The sequence below is a fragment of the Rhinolophus ferrumequinum genome, chromosome 20 (genome assembly GCF_004115265.2).
Source record: "Rhinolophus ferrumequinum isolate MPI-CBG mRhiFer1 chromosome 20, mRhiFer1_v1.p, whole genome shotgun sequence".
Taxonomy (NCBI): Eukaryota; Metazoa; Chordata; class Mammalia; order Chiroptera; family Rhinolophidae; genus Rhinolophus; species Rhinolophus ferrumequinum.
This window is the reverse complement of record NC_046303.1, coordinates 33,649,318-33,675,483: the sequence shown is the minus strand read 5'-3', so window position 1 is coordinate 33,675,483 and position 26,166 is coordinate 33,649,318. Positions and strand designations below refer to the sequence as shown.

Sequence of the window (26,166 nt, the reverse complement as noted above, 5' to 3'; positions counted from 1 at the left end):
ATTGAGTGTTCATAGATCTAAAGCTGAAAACTACTAATTTTTAAAAAGTGTGAAACCTTTCACTTAAGTCTGAAGAATGACTGTTCTGTTTCTCTGAGGTTAGTCTACTGTTCTCCATGAAATGAAAGAAAATTAGGCAATAGGCTTTTAGCCTATCTTGAGTCAAAAAATATGAATCCATATTCTGGATAAAATATATTCAGGACACTCACGGTATTTAAAACACCTAAATATACTAAGGGCAATCAAATGAATCCAAAACAACCAGAAAGAGGTAGCACTGGTATGAATTCAACCTTTTTTTATCCAGACACTCTTCCATTTTATTGCAATTACTTTGGTATAATTATCCAAATAACATGCCCTGTGTTTATAAAATTATGTAAAATTATTCAAGAAAATGGGTGGTTTGGTGGAGAGAGCAAGTAAAAGATTGCACATAATATCACCCAAATTTTCTTCTCATGTCTTATTAGAAGACTATTAAGGCTAACCATCAGAGGGACAATGAAAAAGTCAACACAGTCTGGAAAGAATACATTTTTTTGCCAAATCACATTTCCCCCCGTCTGATAAAGCGAACAGTTAGCTGCCCCCAGTGGGACATCATCATCACAGACTGGACCAGTCTGCAAAGGTACACCTTTTAAGTTCATAGCAAAACTGATCAATAAATATCTGATAAACTTACCTTTTAGCCTTTTCATGAACACCAATTCTGAGAAACTTCCTTTTGAATACAAAATGTCCCTCAAACTTGCTGTGTACTCAAAAGTATATACGCGTAGACATCTTTTATTAGGAAAGAATATGAAGCTTTAAGCACAAACTTTAAGGAAACTTACCAAGAAAAGTGTTATTTTTACAGCTAAAAGCTTGAGGACAGGTCTTATCCACCTACCACTTAATACCTAGTAGTATTTCTTAATCTTTGTAACTTTTCTTGTGACTCAAAGGGAACATTTTTAGTAAAATAGGTATTTATTCAGCCTCTTGTCATGCCAAAATGTTTTGTGCATATATCACTATAATTAGCACACCCTCTGTAACAGGCAAAATTGTACATCAAATTATATGTCATGTTACCTGATTATATAAAAATGTAAAGTGAAAATGATTTATCAATTCCTTATAACATTACTAGTAAACAATTCAGCAGGAGATATGAGGCACAAAATCTTAGTAAAATGACAGAAAGCGCAATAATGTAATTCTTATTTAAGTTTAACTTGTCATAATTTGTTATGATATACAAAGACAAACTTTTAAAACGTTATATTTACTAAGATTCTGGCAACAGCTTTATGTAACAAGACACAACATACCAGGCCTGCCTCTGAACTTGTTTATGGTAAATAAGTTGCAGCTTCAATATGAAGCTGTTCCAAAACAAAACAAAACAAAACAAAAAAACAAAAAGGCAAAAACCTGCTTTTCACATGCTAAGGTTATCTTGGCAAGAATGCCATTAAATGCAGTAAGGAATTTAAGATAGCAAGAATAAAACATTAACAAAAGCTAAACATTACAGCCTAAACAAAATTCATACAAAAAAATAACTATTACTGGTTACATAAAATTTTCTTGACTGGTTACAACTTAACAGTATAAAACATGCATTTTAAGAATCTTCAGCTATCAAGTTCAAAAAAGTACCAGTGTCTATTTGAAATGACTCCTCTCCAAAGCCAAAGTGTAGTCAAAATTAATTCAAATGTTTTAACACATTCTAATGCTAAAAATCATTCAGTATTATTGTAGTGGAGGTAAATCCCAGAGCTTCTGGGGCTTTCTCCTGCTGCAGAGGCTATACCTCTGGTTTACTCAAGGCAGCATCCGACAGGGTCCAAAAGGATGTCACTAAGCTCAATAAAAGGCAAGACTGCTGTACCCAGCTCTTACCTCCCTGTGAAGCATGGCTACTGTGTCTGCAAAAACAGGATGTGTGAGGATAAAAGGCACGCTATTCTGCTAGCTAAAGAAATAGCAAACCAGCCCCCCAACCCTAAAAGCTCCTTCCCCAGGTAAGTATACAAGGGAAAAAAAATTAAAATACACTTATCTACAGAGTAAGGATTTTCAAATATCAATGTAATCCCTACTTCAAAAATGTTAACTAGTCATCTAGTCATTTCTGATGATATCTTAATGATGTATCCATATTCAATATCTGACGATTTATCATTACATTACTTCTAGTCAAAAATATTAACTTTATTCCCAAATATGAACCACTAGTACGACTGCAGTGTATTATCTCCCAGAGTTATTAAGCAATGGAAGAGAAAAAGACAGATATTCAAGCAGCAGGCAACTATTATGGCCCTTTCACACAGCGGCATCTGAATGGCTACTGAATAGTCCAGGAATAATTCTAAAAACAAGAAAATTCATGCATTTTAGTAAATATGCCATAATTTTCACAGTTGAAATCTCCTCAGACATTGCACTTTCTTTATAAGAGAATCCTGATTTTTCTTAATGTTACGATGAGCTAGGACTTGAACTAGCAGTCTTCTTTTTCTTTTTCTTACTGTGTTTCTTATGCTTCTTTTTCTTTCTTGTTTTTTCCTGGAAAGACAGTTCTATGTTAGGCATTTCTACATGAAAATATGCAAATTAAAAACAACTTTATCATGGTACTTCTGAGCTCCTGCAGTTATTTCAAACAATCCCCACAACTCAGTAAGCTACTCAAAACATTTCCTGAAAAGTCTTAATAATCAGTATTACACGAGAACTAAGAGAGTGCTTGTCAATTTTCAAAAAGATAAGGAAAAACTCAGTCATTAGCACATTAATGTAGCTTCTAATAATATTTCCTGTAGAAAATAAATTCAATTAAATCATGGTATCAACTGCTGTATTTCGTCTACTTAATTTCTAAAGGTAACTGTAGTTATTGCAAAGGAATCCTCACAGCACAGCAAAACAACTGTTTCTGGAAAATGACAGTTTTCAGAGAACAGATATATGAAACCTGCTATATTTAAGTAAACAGGAACACAGATATTATGTACTGCTTAGACTGGGAGCTCTACTTCATTAAATTAACAACTAGTAAAAAATACTAATGTATAGTTGAAAAGTCTTATGTAGCTTAGTAAAACAGATGTTTGACTTTTAGAGGAAAATGCCACTGAAGCCTAGTAAAAGTAGTCAAATTGTCACTGGATAAAGGGAGCTAAAATTATGCTGAATTCTTACTCTCATGACTGTTTCACATGTAGAAGAGAAGGCAGAACTTTAGATACTTGGAAAGGTGGTATCAAATGATAGACTAGTTGTTGATATTCAGAAAAAAATAAAAAGCAAGAAAAGACACAGAACTGTTGTAAAAGCAGCTTCCTATCCATTGCCGTTATCTATTAGAACTTTCCACAATGCCCCCTTCTCTCCCGAAGGCCTCTACTCCACTGTGGCTCTAAGCTAACTTTCATCCTTCTTTTCATTATAAGCCCAAGTATACAGGGACAGAGAGTCCAAAATCTTGTTTTTGGGCTTTTAAAAATAAGCTTTGGATATGTTATTTTTTCATAAAAGGACAGTTGACCACTCTCTTCTTAAAATACTTTTCTTTTTGGCTTCCATGATACCTCACTCAGCTGCTTTTCTTCTATCACAAAGACCTCTTCATTTCCGTTGCTGGTTCTTCTTCCTTTTGCTCAACGTGTCAGCGCTTCTTTCCCACACACTGTCCCAGTCACATGCATTTAAATGCCATTTACATACTAAGTCTTTACACCCAGTCCTATACTCTGAATCAAGACTGTTAAGCGCCTCATTGCCGGCTCTACCTGGATATCTAGCAGGCATATCTAAAATTACCATAAAAATGCTTAATTTTCTCTCCAAATCTTCTTAGCCATCTTAGTAAATATGTTATTTTATTTTAGTCAAAGAATCTAAGCCAACTTTGATTCTACACTTTGCTTTAACTCCACTCTTCACATCCAAAGCACCAACCAAGTCCTAGCACCTACCATGTTTCCCCAAAAATAAGACCTGCTGGACCATCAGCTCTAATGCGTCTTTTGGAGCAAAAATTAATATAATACCGGGTATAATACAATATAATGTAATATAATACCGGGTCTTATATTAATTTTTGCTCCAAAAGACGCATTAGAGCTGATGGTCCAACTAGGTCTTATTTTCGGGGAAACACAGTAAGTCCAGAACGTATCTCCAATTCTTTGTGCTGGTCCCTCTCCGTTACTACTACTGGCAGACAAACATCCTTCCTCACCACTGTCCATTCAGTTCCTCTGCCAAACATTTTAAAAATCTAAAATTGATTGAGGTCACCTCTTTGCTCAAATCCCTCAAAACAGCTTCCCGTAACATTCTGATTAAAACCCAAACACTTTGCTACCTGTTATGGCCTCTGCGTACTTCCCAACTTCACTCTATGCTATAGTCCTCTTTATCTGCTAGGTATAAGCCAAGCTTACCCCTTTTCATTCCTCAAACATATCAAGCTCATTCCTACCACAGGTCCTTAGCTCTTCTCTGCCTAGGATATTCTTCCTTTGATCTTCTCCTGGTTGGCTCTTTCTTGTAAATCAGAGTTCAGATTAATTTTACTTCCTCAGAGAGGCTTTCCCTCCTTGAAGTCCCTCTCTCACATATCATCCTCTTCCCTACTGGTACCCCATTTTAACAGCTCTGCCAAGACCGAGAACAGTACCTACACAGAGAGCTTAATAAATACATGCTAGCTGAATGCATGAAACAGTGAAGTAAGTGAATACAAATTACAACTATCCAAAATTAGTTAATTTTATATCTTAATTAATTAATCTGAACCAAAGACCAAAACAGTCTTCACCCAGATTATTTTTCCATTCAGAAAAAAAAAAATCTTTTAAATGTCACCTGGATCTTGAAGGCATATAGAATGTTAATTCTGAATCATACATTACTAAGTGAACATTCTTATTAGAGAAGGACCCTCATTTTAAGAACTCGGGAAATTATGGGAAGGGACAGTTACCCTCAACTCTACAAATGATGCTGTTCTCATTTTTATTTTACTTCTCCCTAAGAAAATGCCTTCACAGGCCATGGCCCATACTTATACTGAGTGCTAGGTTACTTTGCTGATATGGTCCACATAACTCTTTGATAATTGGCTAATTACTTTCTCTAGGTTGGTCTGCTTCTCATTTGGATACCACTCCCATTTTCCTTATTCTCTTCCTTCTTTCTCCTTTTCTACTTCTCAATCCGCATAGAATTATAGCAAAGCTGACTTTAGAAATGACCAAAAGAATCATTTTTATTAGTGAATCATTTATGTTGCCACATTCCTGCTTATTATTCATTGCAGCCTGTGCTCAGAGAGGCTTTTTCTGCTGTCACGAGGTTGGGTTGATGTGGAAGGAACTACTATCGAAGAGAGAGGGAGGGAATCACCATATTTTAATATCGTATTTCATAGTACATCTTTAGAAAATCAAAAGTTCGAGCTTACATTTCTAAAAGTAAAATACTTAAATGGAAACAGGGCACGTTTGCTACCAGGGCATTCTTCCATTTTCTGAGGTCAATTTAACTTTCTCCAACACAGTAAGAGAGGCTGCTGAACACCACACCCTTCCCAATAAATATTTATTTGGTCCCAGTAAATGCAATCATGCTTTAACCATGACTCATTTTATATTAAATAAAAACAGCTATACTGTTGTCATATAAAAACAGAAGTGATACTTGCTGTTGCTTTTTCTCGATCTTCACTGCTTTTCTTCTTTTTTGCTCGTACCTGAAAAATTTAAATTTTTGTGGAGAACAGAAGACAAATATGTAACTTGTATTCAAGTTACATTCCCTTATATAGGAGGCCTGACAATTAAGTTCGCGAACCAATCCTAGAAAAAGTGCTACATACCTCACTGCCGAATATCACTACGGTCACCTTCGAAGTGCCCCCTTGGGAAGCCATGCACTGACGCCAGCACCTAAGCCACCCTTCAAAGCAATTTTGGAACTCTTTTTCTGGAATGGCCATCAGAGCTGTCGTCGTATTACCCTTGATGTCCTGAATGTCATCAAAATGTCTTCCTTTCAATATTTCCTTTATTTTCAAGTAAAGAAAAAAGTTACCGGGTGCCAGATTAGGTGAGTAGGGAGAGTGTTCCAATACAGTTTTTTGTTCACTGGCTAAAAATTCCCTCACAGACAGTGTGAGCTGGTGCATTGTCATGATGCAAGAGCCATGAATTGTTGGCAAAAAGTTCAGGTCGTCTAACTTTTTCACGCAGCCTTTTCAGCACTTCCAAATAGTAAACTTGGTTAACTGTTTGTCCAGCTGGTACAAATTCATAATGAACAATCCCTCAGATATCAAAAAAGGTTAGCCAACATCGTTGCAACAAGTTCGCGAACTTAATTGTCAGACCTGTGTTGCATCTTTAAAATTTATATGTAAAAAACATTTTGACAATCAAATGACATTTTAAATGCCTTGTTTTACCTCAACCCCTGTGATAGCACAATGAGGATTCAATAAAAAACATTTAAAGGGAAGGAAATTACGATTTTAAATCTCTAGAGGGCTTATCTTATATTCCCTTTCAGCACCTAAAAAAAGTACTGAAGCATAGTGGGTAAGACACATGAGCTCTGAAATAAAACGTACTACCAAGCTTTGAGTCCTACCTCTGCTATTTGTTACTCTCAGTTTCATTATCTGTAAAATGAAACAATATTTTACCTCAAGGGGAAATGCCTGGAATAAAGTAGGTATTTCTCTAACTCTGTTGTGTTCAATAAAGAGCTATACATATAGTGTACTCAGTATAAACCAACTGATTAACGTCCTTTTAAGTAAGAATAATTAAATCCATATTTAACCAGGCCAAGACAAGGGATGCTGTCATGCAATGTCCAGGACAGCATTCACATGACTTTTGAACAGCTGGTTAGACACTCAGGTAATGAATCTGTTCATAATATAGAAACTAAATTTATTGTAATATGAATACAAAGTATTTTGTACAGGGTTTGAAGATACACAGAATATCCCAGAAGTGCAAATATCATATAAATAGAGGAAAGACTGTTTCACTCAGAGCTTTACTGAGAATTGTCCACCATTTTGGAAAATGTCATTGATGACAATGCTATTGTATGGTTTTTCAAGAGCATATGTAATGCTCCTGCTACAGCCTGAATTTATTACGTCTTAAGATTTTTATGTCTTCTGGAGTTATCACACTCCAGCATTTATGTTTTGAAATATAATACAATTATATATTATTATTTCCTTGTATTTCTTCTATTTCTGTTAGGGAATATTAAGATAAAGTTGTGTTGATTCTATGTATATATTAGTTACAAATTTCACTTCAGGGAGCATTACAAAATATTGCTAGAAAATGGGGGCAATAGGCCCTATTTTACAAACAAGGATACCAAATCAAAGAGAAATATTTTAAAGATGATAACTTACAGACCTAAAATTAACTAAAAATGGACTCTAATTCCAATAGAATACAAAAGCTAAGATAGGGTTATCAGAGCTGAGAAGGACTGTACAGACTACCTAATTCTACTCCTTCATTTTATAGAGAAGAAAACTGAGATCATTCCAGTATTTCTGCTCCACAGAATCACTTTTCTACTCCCTCAATAGTAATTCCCAACAAAAACAAGGAAATGTGGTGTTTCAGTACGTTATACATTATACAGCATCTTTCCTGTAATCAAAATCATAGTATAATAAAAAAATATTATAAGAGTAAATATATCTCAGATTGGAAAGCTATTTGAAAATAATGTTATCAGAATAGCGATATAATTATCTTCTAGAAAAATGCAAAACTCATTCTGAAATGAAATAACTTCCTTTTCCCCCATAGTACATCATAAAAAAATAAATAAATCAAATACTTACGAAGTATTTCCATTAATTCATATTTATTAAATCAAATAACTAAACATTTTAAAGTGAAGAAAATGTATTTGATCATATACTTACCTCCTCAATATAATCTGATTCTGATGACTCAGATGATATAGGTTTATCTTCAGGATACATCTTTCTCTTTTTGCCGAGTCCTTTAATGTCCTATGAAAAATAAATACATGTATTCTGATTCAAAAAGATATTATTACTATGCCATGCAAACTGTTTCTAAGTTCTATTAACAATTCTCCCAAATATCATAATAATTATCCATTTTTATTTAGAAATGTCTAAAATTGGTGACATTTACCAAGATTCAGTCACCAATTTCTTTAATTCCAATTAAGTAATGCTTGTATTCAAAAACCTGAAAAGAAGTAACTACACATCCATTTAGATGCAATATCCTTCTTTTCTTTATACATAACGGAATTTTTGTTTCTGCCCAATGTTGGATCAAGGCCTAGTGCTACAGAGAGGAAAATCAATGGGTTATTACTTGTGATGATCTAAAAGGATCTCTATGCAGTAATTCCTTTAATGTATTAAGTGTTAAATTCATGTTAAAAAAACTTCATCTCTAAGTATTTTTAATGATGAGGAAACGCATAACTGAAGAAAGACTGAGACAGGAGGGACTAAATATGTATTTTAAGAAATAAAGTTTCAAACACATCTAAAGCAAGTTTGGCAAAGTGTTAGGATTTCTTAAAGCTTCACAGGGGATATGCTAAGTTGTCATTTTATTATTTTCCATATATTTTTTCTGTATGTTGGCAGTAGTTCATAATAACAAAAACAACAAAACCACACAATGAAAAAATGCTCACCACCTAATCTTACACAGAAAAAGTGACAAAACTTTATAAAGCATGAACCCAATTTTAAAGATATAAACCAAAAAAATCATGTACTAGAAAATAAACTAACAGTGATGATCTATATGTTAAGTGATAGGTAATTTAATTTTCTTTCTACCAGCAGCTTATTTTGGTAGATATAAATGCGTATTGTAAAACAAACAAACAAATAAAAAACCCCACAAATCCCATTAGCAGGGAATAAACAGCATTAAGACTTTTTGAAACATCTCTCTGTGTATATTTACAATTTTACATAAATACTCGCTGTTTGGAACCCACTCTTCTTACCCAATAGTATATTGCCATGCCAACTACATCATCATTTATGGAAACCTTTGACAATAACTGAAAGTGTATGCTACAATTTACTTAACCCATCACCTTCTGGAGGGCAGGCATATGGGTTCTTTGCTAATAAAAACAAAGTTGAAATAGAATGAAGGGTATGTGAGTACAAAATCTTTTTTATCTAGTAATAATAATGACTAAGTCAAGACTAAAGTAGCCTTTACCCAAATGATATTCTTACTCTTCACCAACCCACAGTCATTTTTTATTTCACTTTTTATGAATCACACTTTACCAAAAAGCCTCTTTATCAGGTTCTTTTATAAATCATATTAATCTCAGATTATTTGGAATACAGTTTGTATTTTTAGAATTACTAAACATTTACCAATTTTTCTGTGTATGAGAGGTATTTTTTTTTAATACTGAAGATCACTAAATTTTTGAGGTATATATTCCTAGTATTTCTTCTGTTCCTTGTAATTAAATTTTGTTACGACTTATTTTTTGTGATCACTTTTTGCCATTCAGAATTAGAATTATGTGGTCACAAGTTTCTGAGTTTTGAGGCATAGTCCTTCCCCACCCAATATTATATTCACCCTTGTCTTTCTCTAGTAATTTTCGTACTTTAAAAATTTTTACTTATTTACAATCTATTTGGCTTTAATGAATGTCCAGCTTTATGTTTTCCAAATAGTTAGTCATTTTGTCTCAAGCCACCTCTATCATTCACATATTAAATTTCACAAATACTTGAAAAATTTTTACCTGGACTCCATACTGTTTCATTGTTTTTTTCTAGTCTTGTATTATACCACATTGTTTTAATCAAAGCATTTAAAAAATGTTTTAACATTTAGTAGAGCAAGCCACAGCCAGTAACATTTATTAAATCTTTATATGTATCTCTGAAGAGATTTATAGTTTTCTTCAAATAAGTCCTACCTACTTTTTAAAAATTTCCCTATATATTCTTTGTTATTATTATAAATGGGACATTTTCTTCCATTATATTTTCTAATTGGGTATTGTACCGCACTTGCACAACAATTTAAAATAAAAATGGGGCTAAAAACAAAATGAGTGTATTTTGACTTAAAATAACCACCTTTCCCTTATATATGATTATAACACCCTAAACAAAAGTAAGAGAAGCCATAGAGCAAACATGTTAATCATGTGTATGAAAGATTAGTATCCAAAATATATAAGCCTTATGAATCAGAAAGATCAAAAAACAATCCAACAGAAAAATGGGTAGACTATGAACAGGCAATTCACAGAAAATGAAATCTGAATGGCTAATAAGCAAATGAAGAGGCTCAACCATCTACACACATTAAATTGGCAAAAAGGAAGCCTCTCAGTGTTGACAAGTACGTATGTGAAATAGGGTATACACTACTAGCAGGAATGAAAATTAATAAGAACTTCGGTGAGCAAAATGTATATAAGTTAAATGTATGTATGTCCTAGGACCCAGAAATTATAGTCCCAGGTGTATCTCAGAAAATTAACAATAACTTGTGGAAAAGGAAAAATGGGTAAGAAATAGCCACTGCAGCACTGTTTGTATTACTAAAAAAACGAAAACTATCTAGATGTCCACAAACAGGAGATGGAGAAATAAATTGTGGTGAATTAATATAATGGAATACTATAAGCAAAAGAAACAAACTTGAGAGTCAACGAGGATAAATGTCAACAGCAATGTTGAGTGAAAAAAGCAAGTTTCAGAAGGAAACACAGCAATACCATTTTGAAAATATAAAATACCCTAAACTGTGAGTGAAAAAAGCAAGTTTCAGAAGGAAACACAGCAATACCATTTTGAAAATATAAAATACCCTAAACTATTTATGAACATCTGTAACCAGAGTATATAAACATGAATGGAAGGATGCACACTAATTTCAGAAATAGCTGTTTCTAAGGAAGGAGAACGTGTCTGGTACTTTTCTTTTAAATAAAACAAGACCTGAAGCAAACATGACAAAATGTAAATCATTTGTTAATTCTAGCCAGTATGTGTATGGGTATTTACTATATTATTTATTATGTATGGGTATATTACTATGTACCTTGTATTATTTTGAAGTACTTCAAAATCACAATGCAGTTATTTTAGTATTTCCCGTTTCATATTATCAGGTTTTAGTTTCATACATACATTTTTTAAATTAAATTTATTGGGACAACACAGCTCAATAACACTATATAAATTTCAGGTGTACAACTTTATAATACAACATCTGTATACTTCATCATCCAAAGTCTCCTTCCATCCCCATATATTTGACCCCCTTTACTTACTTTGTCCTCCCTCAAACCCTTTCCTTTCTGGTAACCATCATTCTATGGTCTGTATCTATGACTTTGTTTGTTGCTTTTTGTTTTATATCCCACATATGACACACACATTTTTTTTAAAAAACATGAAAGTAACCATTTATTCTGATTTATAATGGTTTTGAGAATGAGGAATTAATGTTGAATTTCATCACACCCTTTTGGCAACTATTAAAAGAATCCTATAGTTTCACTTAACTGGTTAAGATGACAAATTATATTAATAAATTTCTTATCTTTGAATTCTTGGAATTAATCCAATTTGGTGATGATGGTTTCAGTATCTTAATGAACCTACATTTGAAAATTGATATGAAAATCACTCCTAGGTATATACCCAAGAGAAATGAAAACGTATGTCCACTCAGAAACTTGTTTACAGCAGCATTATTCATCTTAGCCAAAAGGTAGAAACAACTCAAATGTCCATCAACAGATGAATGGGTAACGAAGTTGTGGTATATACATTTAATGAAATGTTACTCATCTATAAAAAGGAACAAAGTACTAACACATATGCTACCACTTGGATAAACCTCAAAAGCATTACACTATGTGAAAAGAAACCAGAAACAAAAGGTGACATATTACATGACTGCTTTTATATGATATATCCAGAATATGCAAATCCAGAGATAGAAAGCAAATTAGAGCTTACCTGGGGATGGGAGGAAGGGAGAATGGGAACTGACTGCTTAACAGATATGGGTTGTTTTTTAAGTGAGTGATGAAAAAATTTTAAAACTAGAGCAAGGTGGTGGTTATACAACATTATACATGCACTAAATACCACCAAATTGTAATTTTAAGATGGTTAAATGTATATTATGTGAATTTCACCTCAATTTTTAAAAAATGATATAAAAAGACTGAGTAAAATATAGTGACACAGGTCTGCAGTTTTCTTTCATTAGTAACTGCTTTCTTTAGATTTTATTTTTAATAATCAGAATAAGACTTTAACATGTAAATCAGAAACGTGGGTAGTGACAAACTTAGCATTAATTATAGTTAAGTCACAAGTGAAGATAAAATATCTACTTAGGGTAGAAAAAAATTCTTTTTCAAAACTTATCTCTCATACACTCAATTTGAAACAGTGTCTAAGTTCTTTAATTTATAGGACCTCCTATAAGTGACTTGAGGAAACAAAGGAAGTGTTTAATCTCCATTATTCTGAATTTTTAATGTGAGATAATCCATTATTCTATACAAATTCAAACTCTCTGCAGGAATACTTATGATCTTTTACCTTCAATAACGAATCCAACAAATAATTTTCTTAAATCAACACAAAATACTCTAAATGCAAAATAAATAAATCTTTTACTTTAAAAAGGGGAACACATTATTGTTTACTTCTTGAAGTAACTGAAACATTGTGTGACAGACTACCTTAAGGCAATGTAAAATTATAATTACCTTTTCTCTCTCAGTTGCATCCTTTGACTTCTTTTTCTTTTTTAAGCTATCCTAAAGAAACAAATATATATATATATACACATATAAATTTTAAATGTAAAAGATACAGCATTACAGTATAAAGACAAAAATACCAAAAAGGCGATTTGCTCTATGACTGGAAAAAGTTTGTCACTACCAGAATTTTATGTTAAAAATATAGGAGAAATGTATGTTGTGTATATACATGCTTGTATGGAAACAAGGCTTCTTCATCTCTCTGTCTGTATATAAATCTATGTCACCTAAAATGACAGGTATTGTCGGTAATGACCACATGGTCTATTTTAAAAAAAAAGACTTAATGCCCTTGCCCACATTGTCTGCGGTGGTCATATGCACTAGAGTTCTAATTCACTGTGCTCAGACATCTATCAATCTGATTTCCATACCCTCCCTACAAGGAGAGGAGGCAAAAATTTCTGCTTTTGAATCCCTCAGTTCTAATGATTAACCTCCCACCCCCGAGCCTTATCCATGAAGTGGGATAACATAACAAATAACTACTTCATAGGGTTGTTGAGAACTGAGTTAACATGTTAAGTGCTTAGAAATGTGACTACGTGGTATGCATTCAATAAATGTTAGCTATCATTAGACTGGCTCTTCTGTTTTAAAAGACAAAGAAAAAAGACCAAAATTTACTGACTACTTTCTAGATGCCAGGCATTTTGTCAGAAGAAATCTCACTAAGGGAGCAGCTACCTGCCACAAAACCAGAGAGTTACTTTGTTCTCCTGGGACCCCAGGACGGTGTTTGTCAAATTGTGGTCCATGGACATCCCTGAATAAGAATCACAGAGGACATCTGTTAAAAATGTAGACTTTTCGGCGTCCGGATGGCTCAGCTGCTTAGAGTGTGAGCTCTCAACAACAAGGTTGCCGTTTCAATTCCCGCATGGGATGGTGGGCTGCGCTCCCTGCAACTAAAGATTGAAAATGACGACTGGACTTGGAGCTGAGCTGCACCCTCCACAACTAGACAGAAGGACAACGACTTGGAGCTGATGGGCTATGGAGAAACACACTGTTCCCCAATTAAAAAAAAAAAAAAAAAAAAAAAAAGCTTAAGAAACTTCCCTGTGCTTTGTTCTGGGGGGAGAAAAAAAAAAAGTAGACTTCTGAGCCTAATCAGACTTACTAAATCAGACTCTGAAAATGAGGCCCAGGAACCTACATATTTATTGTAACCTGCATGTATTTTTTATGACCACTGTTTGAGAGCAAACTGTGTCTGACAATTCTGGATAGTACAGAACAGATTCAGGTACAGAACAAAGAACACTGGGCCAGAGAGTAGAAGATCAAGATTTAACTTCCAATTCTAATACTGTCTGTATAAATTTAAGCAAGATGTTTTTTCTTTGAACTATGACTTCTTTATGAAAATGGGAAAAATAATGCCTGCCATGTTTATCATAAAGCTGTCATGGAAATACTGAGACGTGGAGACATACATGTGAAAGTATTTAGAGAACAATTAAATGTCATATGTAAGATATTAACTGACACAGAATACCAAAGTATAAAAAACAGCATCTCATTTCTAAATTGAGAGCAATTTAAGATAGGAAAAGCTAAAGAAAAACGTCATTACATGTGTTTGTTACCCAAAATGTTGCTAATTTAAATAATTTTACCTTACTGTCTGATTCAGTGTCTGACATGGAGCTTTCAGAAGATTTATGGGAACGGTTCTTCTTTTTCTTTTTTCTTTTTCCTTGTTTCTTATCCTATATAAAACATTTTTGGAAACATTTGCTTTCTGTTTTAAAAATATAATTGATGCACTTTATTAATATCAAACACTTATTAATGAACAGAAGTTAATGAAAGGACCAGCTTGCAAATATGTCACTTAACAATTAATATTTAAAAGGTAACACATCATTTTTCTATTTTATAAAAAAAGTCATTTGTTTCTGGGTTTTGGCACCAAAAAAAACCAAACAAAAACAAAAACATAAAAACGTCAAGGGATTTGAGTCACACATAATCCTTAGCATCTAGTCAAACAGCAATTTTAGATTTTTCAAATCCATTTTCTTTTGGTTTTTTTTATTTTTAAAAAACTTGGGAGACATTTATTTACTTTCCCATATCACCATTCATTGATCTTATATATCTCCTCAGGAAAACATAGCACTAGTGAGTGACTACTGTATCTTATGGAGAACTTCAATCTTTGGTCACAGCTCTTCTGATAATTTTAAACAAGACAAATTCAGAAATCTAAAAACTATATACTAATATTTAAATATCTAGTTATTTATTTGTATCAGCGCTCTCAGTTATGGATAAGTAATCAAAACCTGAAGTAAACATTTTTAACTGGTAATTCATAATGTGTTTCCTTTGTCATTAAGGAAATTACAGATACTTCATGAATCAGTCACAGGCAAACCTTACCTCATCTTCAGAATCTGAAGAACTGCTGGAAGAATCAGAGCTTGATGAAGAAGAAGATGAATACTTGACCAAGCACAAAACAATTAAAGCTTGTGAGATGCAGGAATTTTTTTCTTTTATAAAGTCTCTCAAATATTTAACGAAATTGATCTAGTGTCTGAGAAACACATGCCATATTCATAAGACTTAAATATTAAAACGTCAAATGTCACATTTCCTCACCAAAAAAGAAAACAAAAGGCTCAACAAAGTAACAACAGATATAGCAATGGTATATTTTCCCTCTTTAATAGCAAAAAAGGAATTACTGGGTTATAATGAGGTTGGCACCTGTCTTTTATACCAGAAATAAAACAAAACCACCCATAACTACCAAAGGACTTCTAGGCTCTTTGACTCATCTCGAGTTAGCATACAAGTTATATAGATTATTCTTACTTTTTTGGTAGACTCTTAATTGTAACATTTAGAAAAATGGAAAACTTTTGCTCACCCTACCAGATTTCTTCTTTTCTTTTTTCTTTCTCTAAAAGCAAACAAATAAAAGTACAAATCTAAATAAGTTGCTGTTCGTTTTCAACTGTATCTATTAACAGTAGTACACAGCATTATTATGAAAACCCAACTATGAGATTAAGGCCAGCAATAAAGTAAAAATGGTATTACCTGTCTTTTTTTGGATGAGCTCTCACTTCCACTTAATAATTTCTCTCGGTGTCTTTCTAGTTCTTTCTTCCAGTTCTGCAAAAAGGTTATAAACGCCTTCTAATATACCTAATACATAAGATAGCCACTGTTTCCTTTCCTCCATCCTCTATTACCTCTTACCCACCCCAGCCTCTAATTACAAAACATACTCCAGGTGCCAGAATTTTCTACCCTATATCCCAATGAGTTCTTTTCAAAGAGGATATTAAGGGGTGGGAGTTTTCCACTGTACATTGAGACTAGGTATTATTACTGAAGCTGAGGACTTTTTTCTTTCTAACAGAGATGGTTAGATTCTTTTTCCAACAGTGAAAGCTGAACTAATCCAGACTGTGGCTGAATTTCTACATACATGTCTGTAATTCAAATAAGCAAATATAACCATGGACATCCCAGGGTAAGATGGGGGATAGGAATAGGGGAGGGAAGTGGAAGAACCTAATATTCAGAAAACTTTAAGATGATTTAAACTACTATAAGATGGTTTTTTTCTATTTTTTTAAATCATATATTTACATACATACCTGCATTCGATATAACAAGAACACTCAGAAAATACAGAGCCCTCTTCACCTAAAGAGCTATACCCAAACCCTTAGTTTATTAAAAAATTATTTCATTCTTCCTATTATAACAAAAGAGATTAGTCTATTTTTTTTAAAAGGTACTATTTACAAACCTCATTCATTTTTTCTTCAAATTCAGCCAATGCCTTGGAGCCTTTCTTTTTCTTTTCTAGTTGTTCTTTCACTTCTTCCCTTAAAAAATAGAATGTAAAAATGTTTTCAAGCAATTCAAATTAGAGATGGATACTTACAAACAACACAACAAAATTTCATAAACAAATTTTTCTTGCTAGACTAGTAAACCTCCTTTCCAGTGTTGATACATTTCAAATTTCTGTGTTCACATCCTTTTAAACCAATTAGTACAATAAAGCCTATAAGATAACACTACTCCTTTTCTAAACATGGGTTATAAAGACTAATACACGAAACATTTGAGCTCTCACATACTACAGGCACTTCTAAATACATTTTCCTTTCATCCTCACAACAATCCTGTGAGAAAAGGAAGTATTCTTTTACAGATAAAAGCTGAAGTTTGGGTAAGGTAAGAAATCTGCCTCAGGTCACAAAGCTCTAGCAGTTCCTGTGTTAGGTTGAGCTCAAGTCTATCTGCCTGATTGAGTGTATTCTATTATTAAATCACTTGTCTTCTCATGTATCTTACACATGTGCAGAAAAGAGGTAACACAGCATACCTGACTGCTTACAAGCCTGGCCCTGGCTAGTGTCTGTGAACTTGGATTTTGGGAGAATCCTTCCTGTTCTCTGACATGAGTGGCTCACCATGCTCAGCTGGTTGTACAAACACTATAATTTAGGCTGAACACCTGCATTCCTTCTGGGAGTCTGGAATTTTAGCACCTAGTAGGCAGAGGCTGACCAGTCCCCGCAAAAATCCCCGGAAACACAGACTCTATGAACTCCCCTGGTTGGCAACATCTCACAGGTGGCATCATAACTCACACTAAGGGAGTTAAACTCGTCCTGTGTGACTGCACAGGAACCAGTGCCCAGACTCCTCCCTCGGACTTCACCCCACGCGCCTTGTCCCTTTGATGACTGTGGCTGGGTCCTTCCACTGTAATAACTCTTACCCACGACTACAACTACCTGTGAGTCCTTCTAGCCAATTACTCAACCTGAGGGTCATCTTGGGGACCTGTGACACACATGTAATATACTTGCCTGAGCACGTCCCCTTTAAAGTTCATTCCTTCTCCCCTATTTTAAAGACAAACTGTACTTTGTTTTGGGATAATTACTTTCTGGCAATAGTTAACAACAGCACTCATGAAGACTGTAAGGAGGTGGACACGCCTTACTTCTTTTTAAGTCAAAGGAAAGATTCCCAGTTATACGCAAGCCAGCTTTCTCATTGCACAGCTTTCGGAGGCACTTAGAAGGACTCTGAAACTAACAACTCTGAAGCTTGTCATATGCTATCTCAGGAATATATTTAATAATAAGACATACTAAAAAATAAGAAGGCTCTGAGCTTTATTTAAAAAGATCAGAGCCACTCCATGAGGGCAAAAACCAACAAATTTTAAAGTAAAAATTTTACAATGGGAAATTCTAACTCATTGAAAAGCCAGCAAATAAAACTAGAGCCGACACCTAACATTATCCTTCCTAACACCTAATTCATCTCAATGAAGGATGAGATTAATCAAACCCACGATTTTAAATAGATTAGAACACTGTAAAGTTAAGGTCTTTTTTCAGGGGATAGAGAAGAGATTGGTATGAAAAGGTTATCTGGTAGTGCTTTAACTATTTTGGGTGGTGGGTTTTCAAATGTCTGCTTTATACTCATGCATGTGTTTCACATGTTCAAAAGAAAGCACGTATCTCAAAAATCATGTATCTGGCAATTGCTTGGCAATCATAAAAGTTGTAAGAGTAACCTTTAAAAAGTTTATGAAAACTTTTTAAACAGGTAAATTATCTCACAAATACCAGGTAGGCCTTGGTCGATTCAGATAATCTTGGATCGTTGGCCCTGAAGACTGGATTGGACCCCTTGATCTGGCCATTGCTATTGGGTTCATATAGGCCTGGAGGAAAGAACAAAAATTTACTCCATTAAAATAACCATTAAAAATGCAAAAACTCACTCATCAAGTCATTTTTTAATAAATGCATACTATGTCCACCTAAGCATGAACTATCTGGCTAACCAACTTTTCATTACAAAAAATAAATTTAACGCTCTATCAAGCCTCAAAAGTTTGGGAGATGAATAATATTGGTATTTCATAAAAATGTGTTTTTACCAGAGATTTGATGAAAATAATATCTCTTTTTTGCTGTAAAATGGCTTTCTAATGCTTTGTCCTTAAGCCCAATAACCCTGCGTGGTTAACACTGCTCATCAGCAAATGAAACTCAGTTCTAAAGAAAGTAAAGATGATCTAACTCTAAACTCATTGCTTTACTCTATTATATCTTCTTTCTTAGGAAGTACTGTGCCATACTGATGGCAATTTTATTCACAAACTGTTAAAATCAAAAATTACATTATGCACAGGCAACAAAAGAAAAATACAGATAAACAGGACTTCATCAAAATTAAAAATGTGCGTCAATGGGCACTGTCAAGAGTGAAAAACAATCCACAGAATGGGAGGAAATATTTGCAAATCACGTATCTATTTGATAAAGGATTAATATCCAGAAAAAATGTGTAAAGAAATCTTACACATCAATAACAAAAAACTCAAATAACTAAACTAAAAAATGCACAAAGACATTTCTCCAAAGAAGATATACAAATGTCCAACAAACACATGAAAAGATGTTCGCTGGACATAACTAGTCTTTAGGGAAATGCAAATCCAAACTACAGTGAGATGCCATCTCACACTCATTAGGATGGCTATCATCAAAAACACAGAAAATAACAAGCGTTATCAAGGATGTGGAGAAAACGGAACCCTTACAAACTGCTGGTGGGAACATAAAATGGTGCAGCTGTTGTGGAAACGTTTGGTGGGTCCTCAGATGGTTAAACATAGAATTACTATATGATCCAGCAATTCCACCTCTAAATGGGATTGATGGCAGGGACTCAAACAGGTACTTGTATACCAGCAGCATTACTCACAGTAGCCTAAAGGCAGAAACAACCCAAATGTCCATCTACTGAAGAATGGATAAACAAAATGTGGTGTATACACACAATAATATATTTTTCAGCTTTAAAAAGGAATGACATTGCTACACACTACAACATGGATAAACCTTTGAAACATGCTAAGTGAAATAAGCCAGACAAAAAAGGACAAATAGTATATGATTCCACTTATGTGAGGTAGTTAGAAGAAGCAAATTCATAGAGACAGGAAGTAAACAGGTTACCAGGGGCTGCGGGGGAAGGGGCAATTAAGAGTTATTGTTTAATTGGTAGAGCTTTTTGTTTGGGATGATGAAAAAGTTCTGGAAACGGACAGTGGTGACAGTTGCACAACACTATGAATGTACTTAATGCCCCTGAGCTATACACCTAAAAATGGTTAAAACGGTGAACCTCATGTTATGTATTTTAGCACAATATAAAAATCTACCAAAAATTTAAATTATGTTCTGCATTTACTATTGCAGGGCATATTTTTCGACACTTTTTCAAAAACATAGAGACAAAATAAAACAGGGTTGTTAATTACAGTGTTTATCAAATAGATGTTTTATTAAAATTCAATTTGCTACAGACATAAAATCTGTCTTTAATTCAGTCTCAACCTCTTGATCCTTATATTCAGTTTTCCAAATTTAATTCAAGTCAACAAACATTTATAAAAACTCTATTTTTTTTTTTTTTTAAAGATTTTATTGGGGAAGGGGAACAGGACTTTATTGGGGAACAGTGTGTACTTCCAGGCCTGTTTTCCAAGTCAAGTTGTTGTCCTTTCAATCTTAGTTGTGGAGGGTGCCATTCAGCTTCAAGTTGTTGTCCTTTCAGTCTTATGTGCTCAGCTCCAGGTCCAGTTGCTGTTTCTAGTTGCAGGGGGCGCAGCCCACCATCCCTTGCGGGGCTTGAGGAATTGAACTGGCAACCTTGTGGTTGAGAGCCCACTGGTCCATGTGGGAATCGAACCGGCAGCTGTCGGAGTTAGGAGCATGGAGCTCTAACCGCCTGAGCCACCGGGCCGGTCCCAAAACTCTATTTTTTAAAAAACTTTTAATTTATTTTAAGTGTGTTTTTCCAGGACCCGTCAGCTCCAAGTCAAGTAGTTGTTTCAATCTAGTTGTGGAGGGCGCAGCTCACACTGGCCCATGTGGGGATCAAACCGGCAACCTTGGTGTTATGGCGACCTTGGTGTTATGAGCACTGCGCTCTAATCCACTGAGCTAACCGGCTGCCCCTGAGGCAAACCTTTTTCAACAAGGGAGTTACATGGGCATTGATGAAAGAGCATTTTTGAATTGAGTTGTTTGAGTTTTTGTTATTGAGGTGTAAGATTTCTTGTTAAGAGCACTGCACTCTAACCAACTGAGCTAACCTAACTGGCCGCCCCAAAACTCTTCTATTTTTAAATAAAAAGAATTTTGGTTGAAAATGACTATTTTCAAGGTTGATTTTAAGGCCTCACACCTAATATTTAACATTCCAAAAGAAGTGAAGGGAGACAATGCATTTGTTGCATTCTACTTAACAAAATCTGTAAAATGACCAACATTTTCCACCTTCATAACAAATATTAGTTATATATTTTCAGATTTCTCTGGCAGAGTAAATATGAAACCACTATGAACAACACATACTGAGAACTATTTCCATTCAATTGAACACTGACTAATTACTTGGGATGAAAAAGTTAAACTTTAACATAATTTTCTTACAGGCAGGAATGAATGCCTGAGCTCCCAAAGTCACAGATGTTACAAGAAAAGGCTAGATGTGGACAGCAAACGCAACATTAAAGACAGTGGTATATAATATTTTTGATATCAACTGTTACGCCCCCATGTATTTCACTCAACTGCCTTTGCTGACAATTTCAACAAGTTCGTGTAGAAATATGACAACCAAAGAAGACTAAAAAACAGAGGGGGTGGTGACCTAGATAATGACACTGACAATCCTAAACAGAAACAAGTACAATGTATAATCTAAGTTCATCATTTTTAAAACAGAATTTAATACCTATCACCTTATTTCTTTGGTATCATGTCATAATTTTAGCAGTACCTAATGGTAAAATATTTTAAGCTTAAAGTTGTAGAAACTGTTTATTTCCAAAGAAATAAAAAACTGCTAATTTCCAAAGAATGCAAATACATAGGAGGATGTTCAGAATTAAATTACTTACACAGGGGAGAATGAAAATATCCAAATAGCCAGCAAAATGAGATTCATTAAGTACATTAAAGTATACTTCCCAAATAAAATACTACGTAACCATTAAAAAGATTGAGGTAGGTCTGTAATTACTGATCTCGAAAGATGTCCAAGATTTCTTGAGTGAAAAGCAAAAGCAAGCTGCCAAAAAATAAGATACCATATTAACAGCTATAAAAATTTTAAAAACCTAGATGCATATGCACCAAAACGTAAAGGGAAATGTCTACTTTCAATATTTCATAGACTTGATGACAATTAAAAAACACCACAAAAAACCTCATTATCTTTTTAAAAGTAAAATAAAAACAAACCACATACAAACATTATCATAATATTAGTGGTAAGCAAAATGACAAATATTCAACCATAATAATGCCACTCCAATTAGGAGAGCTGAATTGTCTTCAAGCAAAAATTCACAAATAGTGCAACGGTAATTTTTCATTCTAATTAAAAAAAAATCATAGCACATTTACCACGTTTTTGTAGTCTTGAATTTTTTTTTTAGCATTTATCTTAAAAAGTACATTAACACTTTTATGTCTTACTGTCTATTGTGAAACTGGTTTCCCAAAGTATGTACCAACCTATCTTTTTTTTTTTGAAACTCAGGACGGCAAATTTAGCTCAAAGGATATGTAAGTGGGCAGGTTGGAAAGAACAATGTAAAACTGTTAAGGACAAAATGTGCAGAACTTCATTTCTTACTTTGATTACCTATTTGTAGCTAGAGGATACATCTGTTTAGAGGGCAGAAAGCAACAAAATAACATGAAAGAAACTTCTGGAAAACAATGGGTCAAAGAGTGCCGATCATGAATTTAAGGGCCCTTTACAAATCTTGAGAATTAACATGTTCAATTAAAAAAACACACAACACCTGGTCAAGAATGTTCAATACCGAAGTGAACCCTAACATAAACTATGGATTTCCAGTAAAAATGTCAATGCTGGTTCACCAATTTTAACAATGCACCACTCTGGTGCATGATGTTGACAGCGGGCAAGGCTGTGTACAGGTGGGGGAAGGGAGTATATGGGAACTCTGTAGTTTCCACACAATTTTGTTGTGAACCTAAAACTGCTCCAAAACAGTGTTTTTTAAAAACCTGAAATTTAATGGTTTTAAAAAAAGCAATTCTGTCATCTTTAAAACTATAATTTTATCATCAACGTAATAAGAAAACAATGCCATTGTGCTCAGAGGCAAACAGTCGTTTTGTTATCTAAAATCAAAAGTTATGATGTACTGAGTAAGTATCAGATGACCCAAGTTTTGGTCCCAGTTTAAACAGTTCCATCTCCTCCAGGCCATGAGGAGACTGAATTTGACAATCTGTGTCTTCTACCTCTTAATTTCATGTTTTCACTCCCACAACTTTTGAAGTGCAAACAAAATGTCAGCAGAACACTGCCAAGACAGCGTACCAGGTAATAAGCACAGCCGAGTTATTATCAAAATGCTCTGGAGTAAATGAAGCTCATTTGGAAAGTTTTTCAAATGCTTTAAAATGGTATAAACCAACACTTTTTCCCAGTAAAAAAACCAAAACATCTTAGGCTTCTGTATGAGACAGCACCCAAGGTCTGGTGACTTACAAACATTCAAGGCCCAATCACATTAAAGAACCAAAACACTGGACACTTCCAGCCTCAGGATGCACTAGCAGAATGCCATTTCAACTCGGTGAGAATCTGGACATCACAACAAACTGTGACCTACAGCCAAGGAAGCAGCAGCAAAGAACATTCCGCAACCTTGTAATTAAGGTTCACCAGCATGGTTCCTAGACTTGATTTATGAAGGCTACATAAAATTACAACCAAGATTCTGAGGATGGGAAATGTCATCATTTCACAAAAGTAAAGCAACCCCCCCAAAAAAAGCAGCGAAGTAAACAATCATTGAAAAAGCTAGTTCAATTTAGTACATTAGCTTTAATTGCATTTTTTTCATTTTGCTGCTCTTTGGTTAAAACTCCCTCACAGACAAGCCCAGGAACTGTAAGGCTGCCACCTAACTTGATTGCTAATCCCTTTTGTTTTCCACCCATCCAATCTGATGCATAACCTGGGTTTTCCAAACCAACCTACCGGTGGTAGTCATCTAGAATGCCTTCCTCCCATCTTCTTCCATCTCCACCTTCTTTTTTTAATGCTCCCGGAACCTCTAATCTCTACCAGATACCATTTCTTACTCTATTGTTTATGTATCTTTTATCTCCTGTACTAGTCTAATAACTTTCATACCAAGCATTCGCCTGGCCATCTTGCCTTTTGCGGTCTCAACTAGGTTGAGGATAACACTGATCTATCACAGATGAAGAACTGAGGCTAGAGAAGAAAAACATTGTCCTAGGTCACCCAATTCCCGAGGGACTAACACTGCCGTTCCAGTCTGCGCCTGACTCCAAAGTAAAACTATTTCCACGCCATTCATTGGTTCATAGGACCTACTAGGTGCCAGGCAGTGCTGGTCGCTGGGGACACGAAGCCAAATGCTTCGATCCCGGTTTCCAAACGGAAGCACGCCTACGTTAGAACTGGGAGCGCCGCAGGCCCCCGGGGGCAGGGCCGCGTCCCAGGCCTCCGTGCGTCCATCCCACTTGGGTGCGCACGAGAGGGGCGCAGAGCTGGAGTGCGAGACCCCAAGGAGGGAGCGAATCCCGGCGCCCCCATGGGCCTCAGACTTTGGGCTAACATATGGGAGGGGACAGGTCTCCCTAAGCCCTTGTTGCTCTGAAGAAAAAGGGCACAGCTGGCCCGACGACCCGAGGGAAGGGAGCCAGGCGGCACCGCCAAAGGGTGCGGCGGGGGTGGGGGAGGCAGACGAAAGAAGAGCACAAGCCAGAGAGGAAAGAGGGAGGGGAGAGCGGGGGGACCCCGAAGGCGCCAACGGCGTACGGGGCGCATGCGCGTCTGCAGCCGGCGGGGGTGGGGTGGGGGGAGCTGGGTCTCCCGGCTCGAGGTCCAAGCGCCGCCGCTGACCCTCAAGCCCGCCGGCGATTACCCGCTCGCCTGCCGCCCGGCCCCGCATCGCCCCACTGTCTTCCCCCCCGGGTACTCACCACCCGATTGTCCCGCTTCCCCATGGTGCTGGACTGAGCGCACAATCTGGTACCGAGGGAGACCAGGCCAGTGGAGCGGCCGAAACGGGCCCACACAGGTCCTTCTGTCGACTCCCCCACGCCTCTCTGAGAGCGGCGCCACGCGGAGCAGGCGGCCGCTTCTGGCCACAGCGCCACCTACCGCCGCGGAGGAGAGGCCGGCGCCGGCGATTACTCGCGGTTGCTAGAAGTCCGCTGAGCGATTCCAGGTCTTTACCACCCACTCAGGGCCAGGCGGGCACTGCTGTTCTGTACAGCAGCCTCACCAAGGCAGCTCACCTCTGTTTGGCCGTGGATTGTTTTGCTCCTTTCCATTTCTGATGAGCTGAAATACTCATTCTAGGGAATACAAAGATTATTCCAACGCTTACTGTGTATAAGTACTGGGGATAAAGTGATGACCAGGACAGATGTGGTCCCTCAGAGACGTTTAGGTGGTGAGGGAGAAGACAGTACGGTCAGATGTTGCCAATGAAATCACTCTTTAAGTTGAATTCCATTCATCCATCACCGGAGAAGTGAAGGAGAATTGAGAAGTGGCGTTACCGGTGGACATTCATTTCACGCTAATTTCTGAACATCTATGTGTAATCACTAGGTGACTGGAAGCTGGCTCTGGGGAAGGACACAAAGATAATGAAGACACAGTACCTTCATGGGTCTGATTATAACCTAGTAGGGAAGATAAACATGCACAGGGCCATCCTGACTGCGTGTCATGTCATAATATTGTCAGTACACTACTAAAACTTCAAGGGAGGTGATGGGGCTTCAGAGAAGGAGTTATATTTATTATTTATAGACCTGGGTAAAGCGAGGTCCTTCTGGGCCCATCTCAGCACAGTGTCATTAGAAAGTAATTGAAAATTAATTTGAATCTTTTCTGGAATCTCAGAAAATGGCAAAATTGGCTCCCACTCACTATATACAAGAAAACTCCTTAAAATCGTCTTTCCCAGTTTGTCTCCCTTCCTCCCTTTCTCATACTGCATTGCACAACAGATGCTCCCAACCCCCATTTTCTCTCTCAAAACTTTCCCAAACTCTCTCAAATGCAGCTGTTAGTGGTTCTACCCCCCACTAAACGTTCATCCTCCTGAGTAACCTACTTTGCTTTTTACTGTAAATTAGACCTCCCCAGTTCATTTCTCCTAAT

The 26,166-nt window shown here is 35.8% G+C and overlaps 1 protein-coding gene across 1 annotated transcript; it reads right to left on the bottom strand.

The window, feature by feature from the left end:
- Positions 1-967: 967 nt before the first annotated feature.
- FAM133B (family with sequence similarity 133 member B) lies at positions 968-25,100 on the bottom strand. Its single transcript, XM_033088362.1, has 11 exons — positions 24,972-25,100; positions 18,519-18,616; positions 16,670-16,748; positions 15,949-16,023; positions 15,776-15,808; positions 15,283-15,345; positions 14,514-14,606; positions 12,835-12,885; positions 7,982-8,071; positions 5,717-5,764; positions 968-2,571 (listed from the first exon to the last, which is right to left on the bottom strand). The coding sequence occupies exons 1-11, from the start codon at positions 24,993-24,995 to the stop codon at positions 2,485-2,487; spliced, it is 741 nt and encodes a 246-aa protein (XP_032944253.1). The 5' UTR covers positions 24,996-25,100; the 3' UTR covers positions 968-2,484.
- Between the last annotated feature and the right edge of the window lie 1,066 nt (positions 25,101-26,166).

Excerpts from the sequence above, each read along its gene's own strand:
- FAM133B (XM_033088362.1), bottom strand. The coding sequence starts at position 24,995 with ATGGGGAAGCGGGACAATCGGGTG. Across the intron at positions 16,024-16,669 it reads TTGAAGAAAAAATGAATGAG|AACTGGAAGAAAGAACTAGA; the intron begins GTTTGTAAATAG and ends ACCTTTTTGCAG. Across the intron at positions 2,572-5,716 it reads AAGATCGAGAAAAAGCAACA|GAAAAAACAAGAAAGAAAAA; the intron begins GCAAGTATCACT and ends CTGTCTTTCCAG.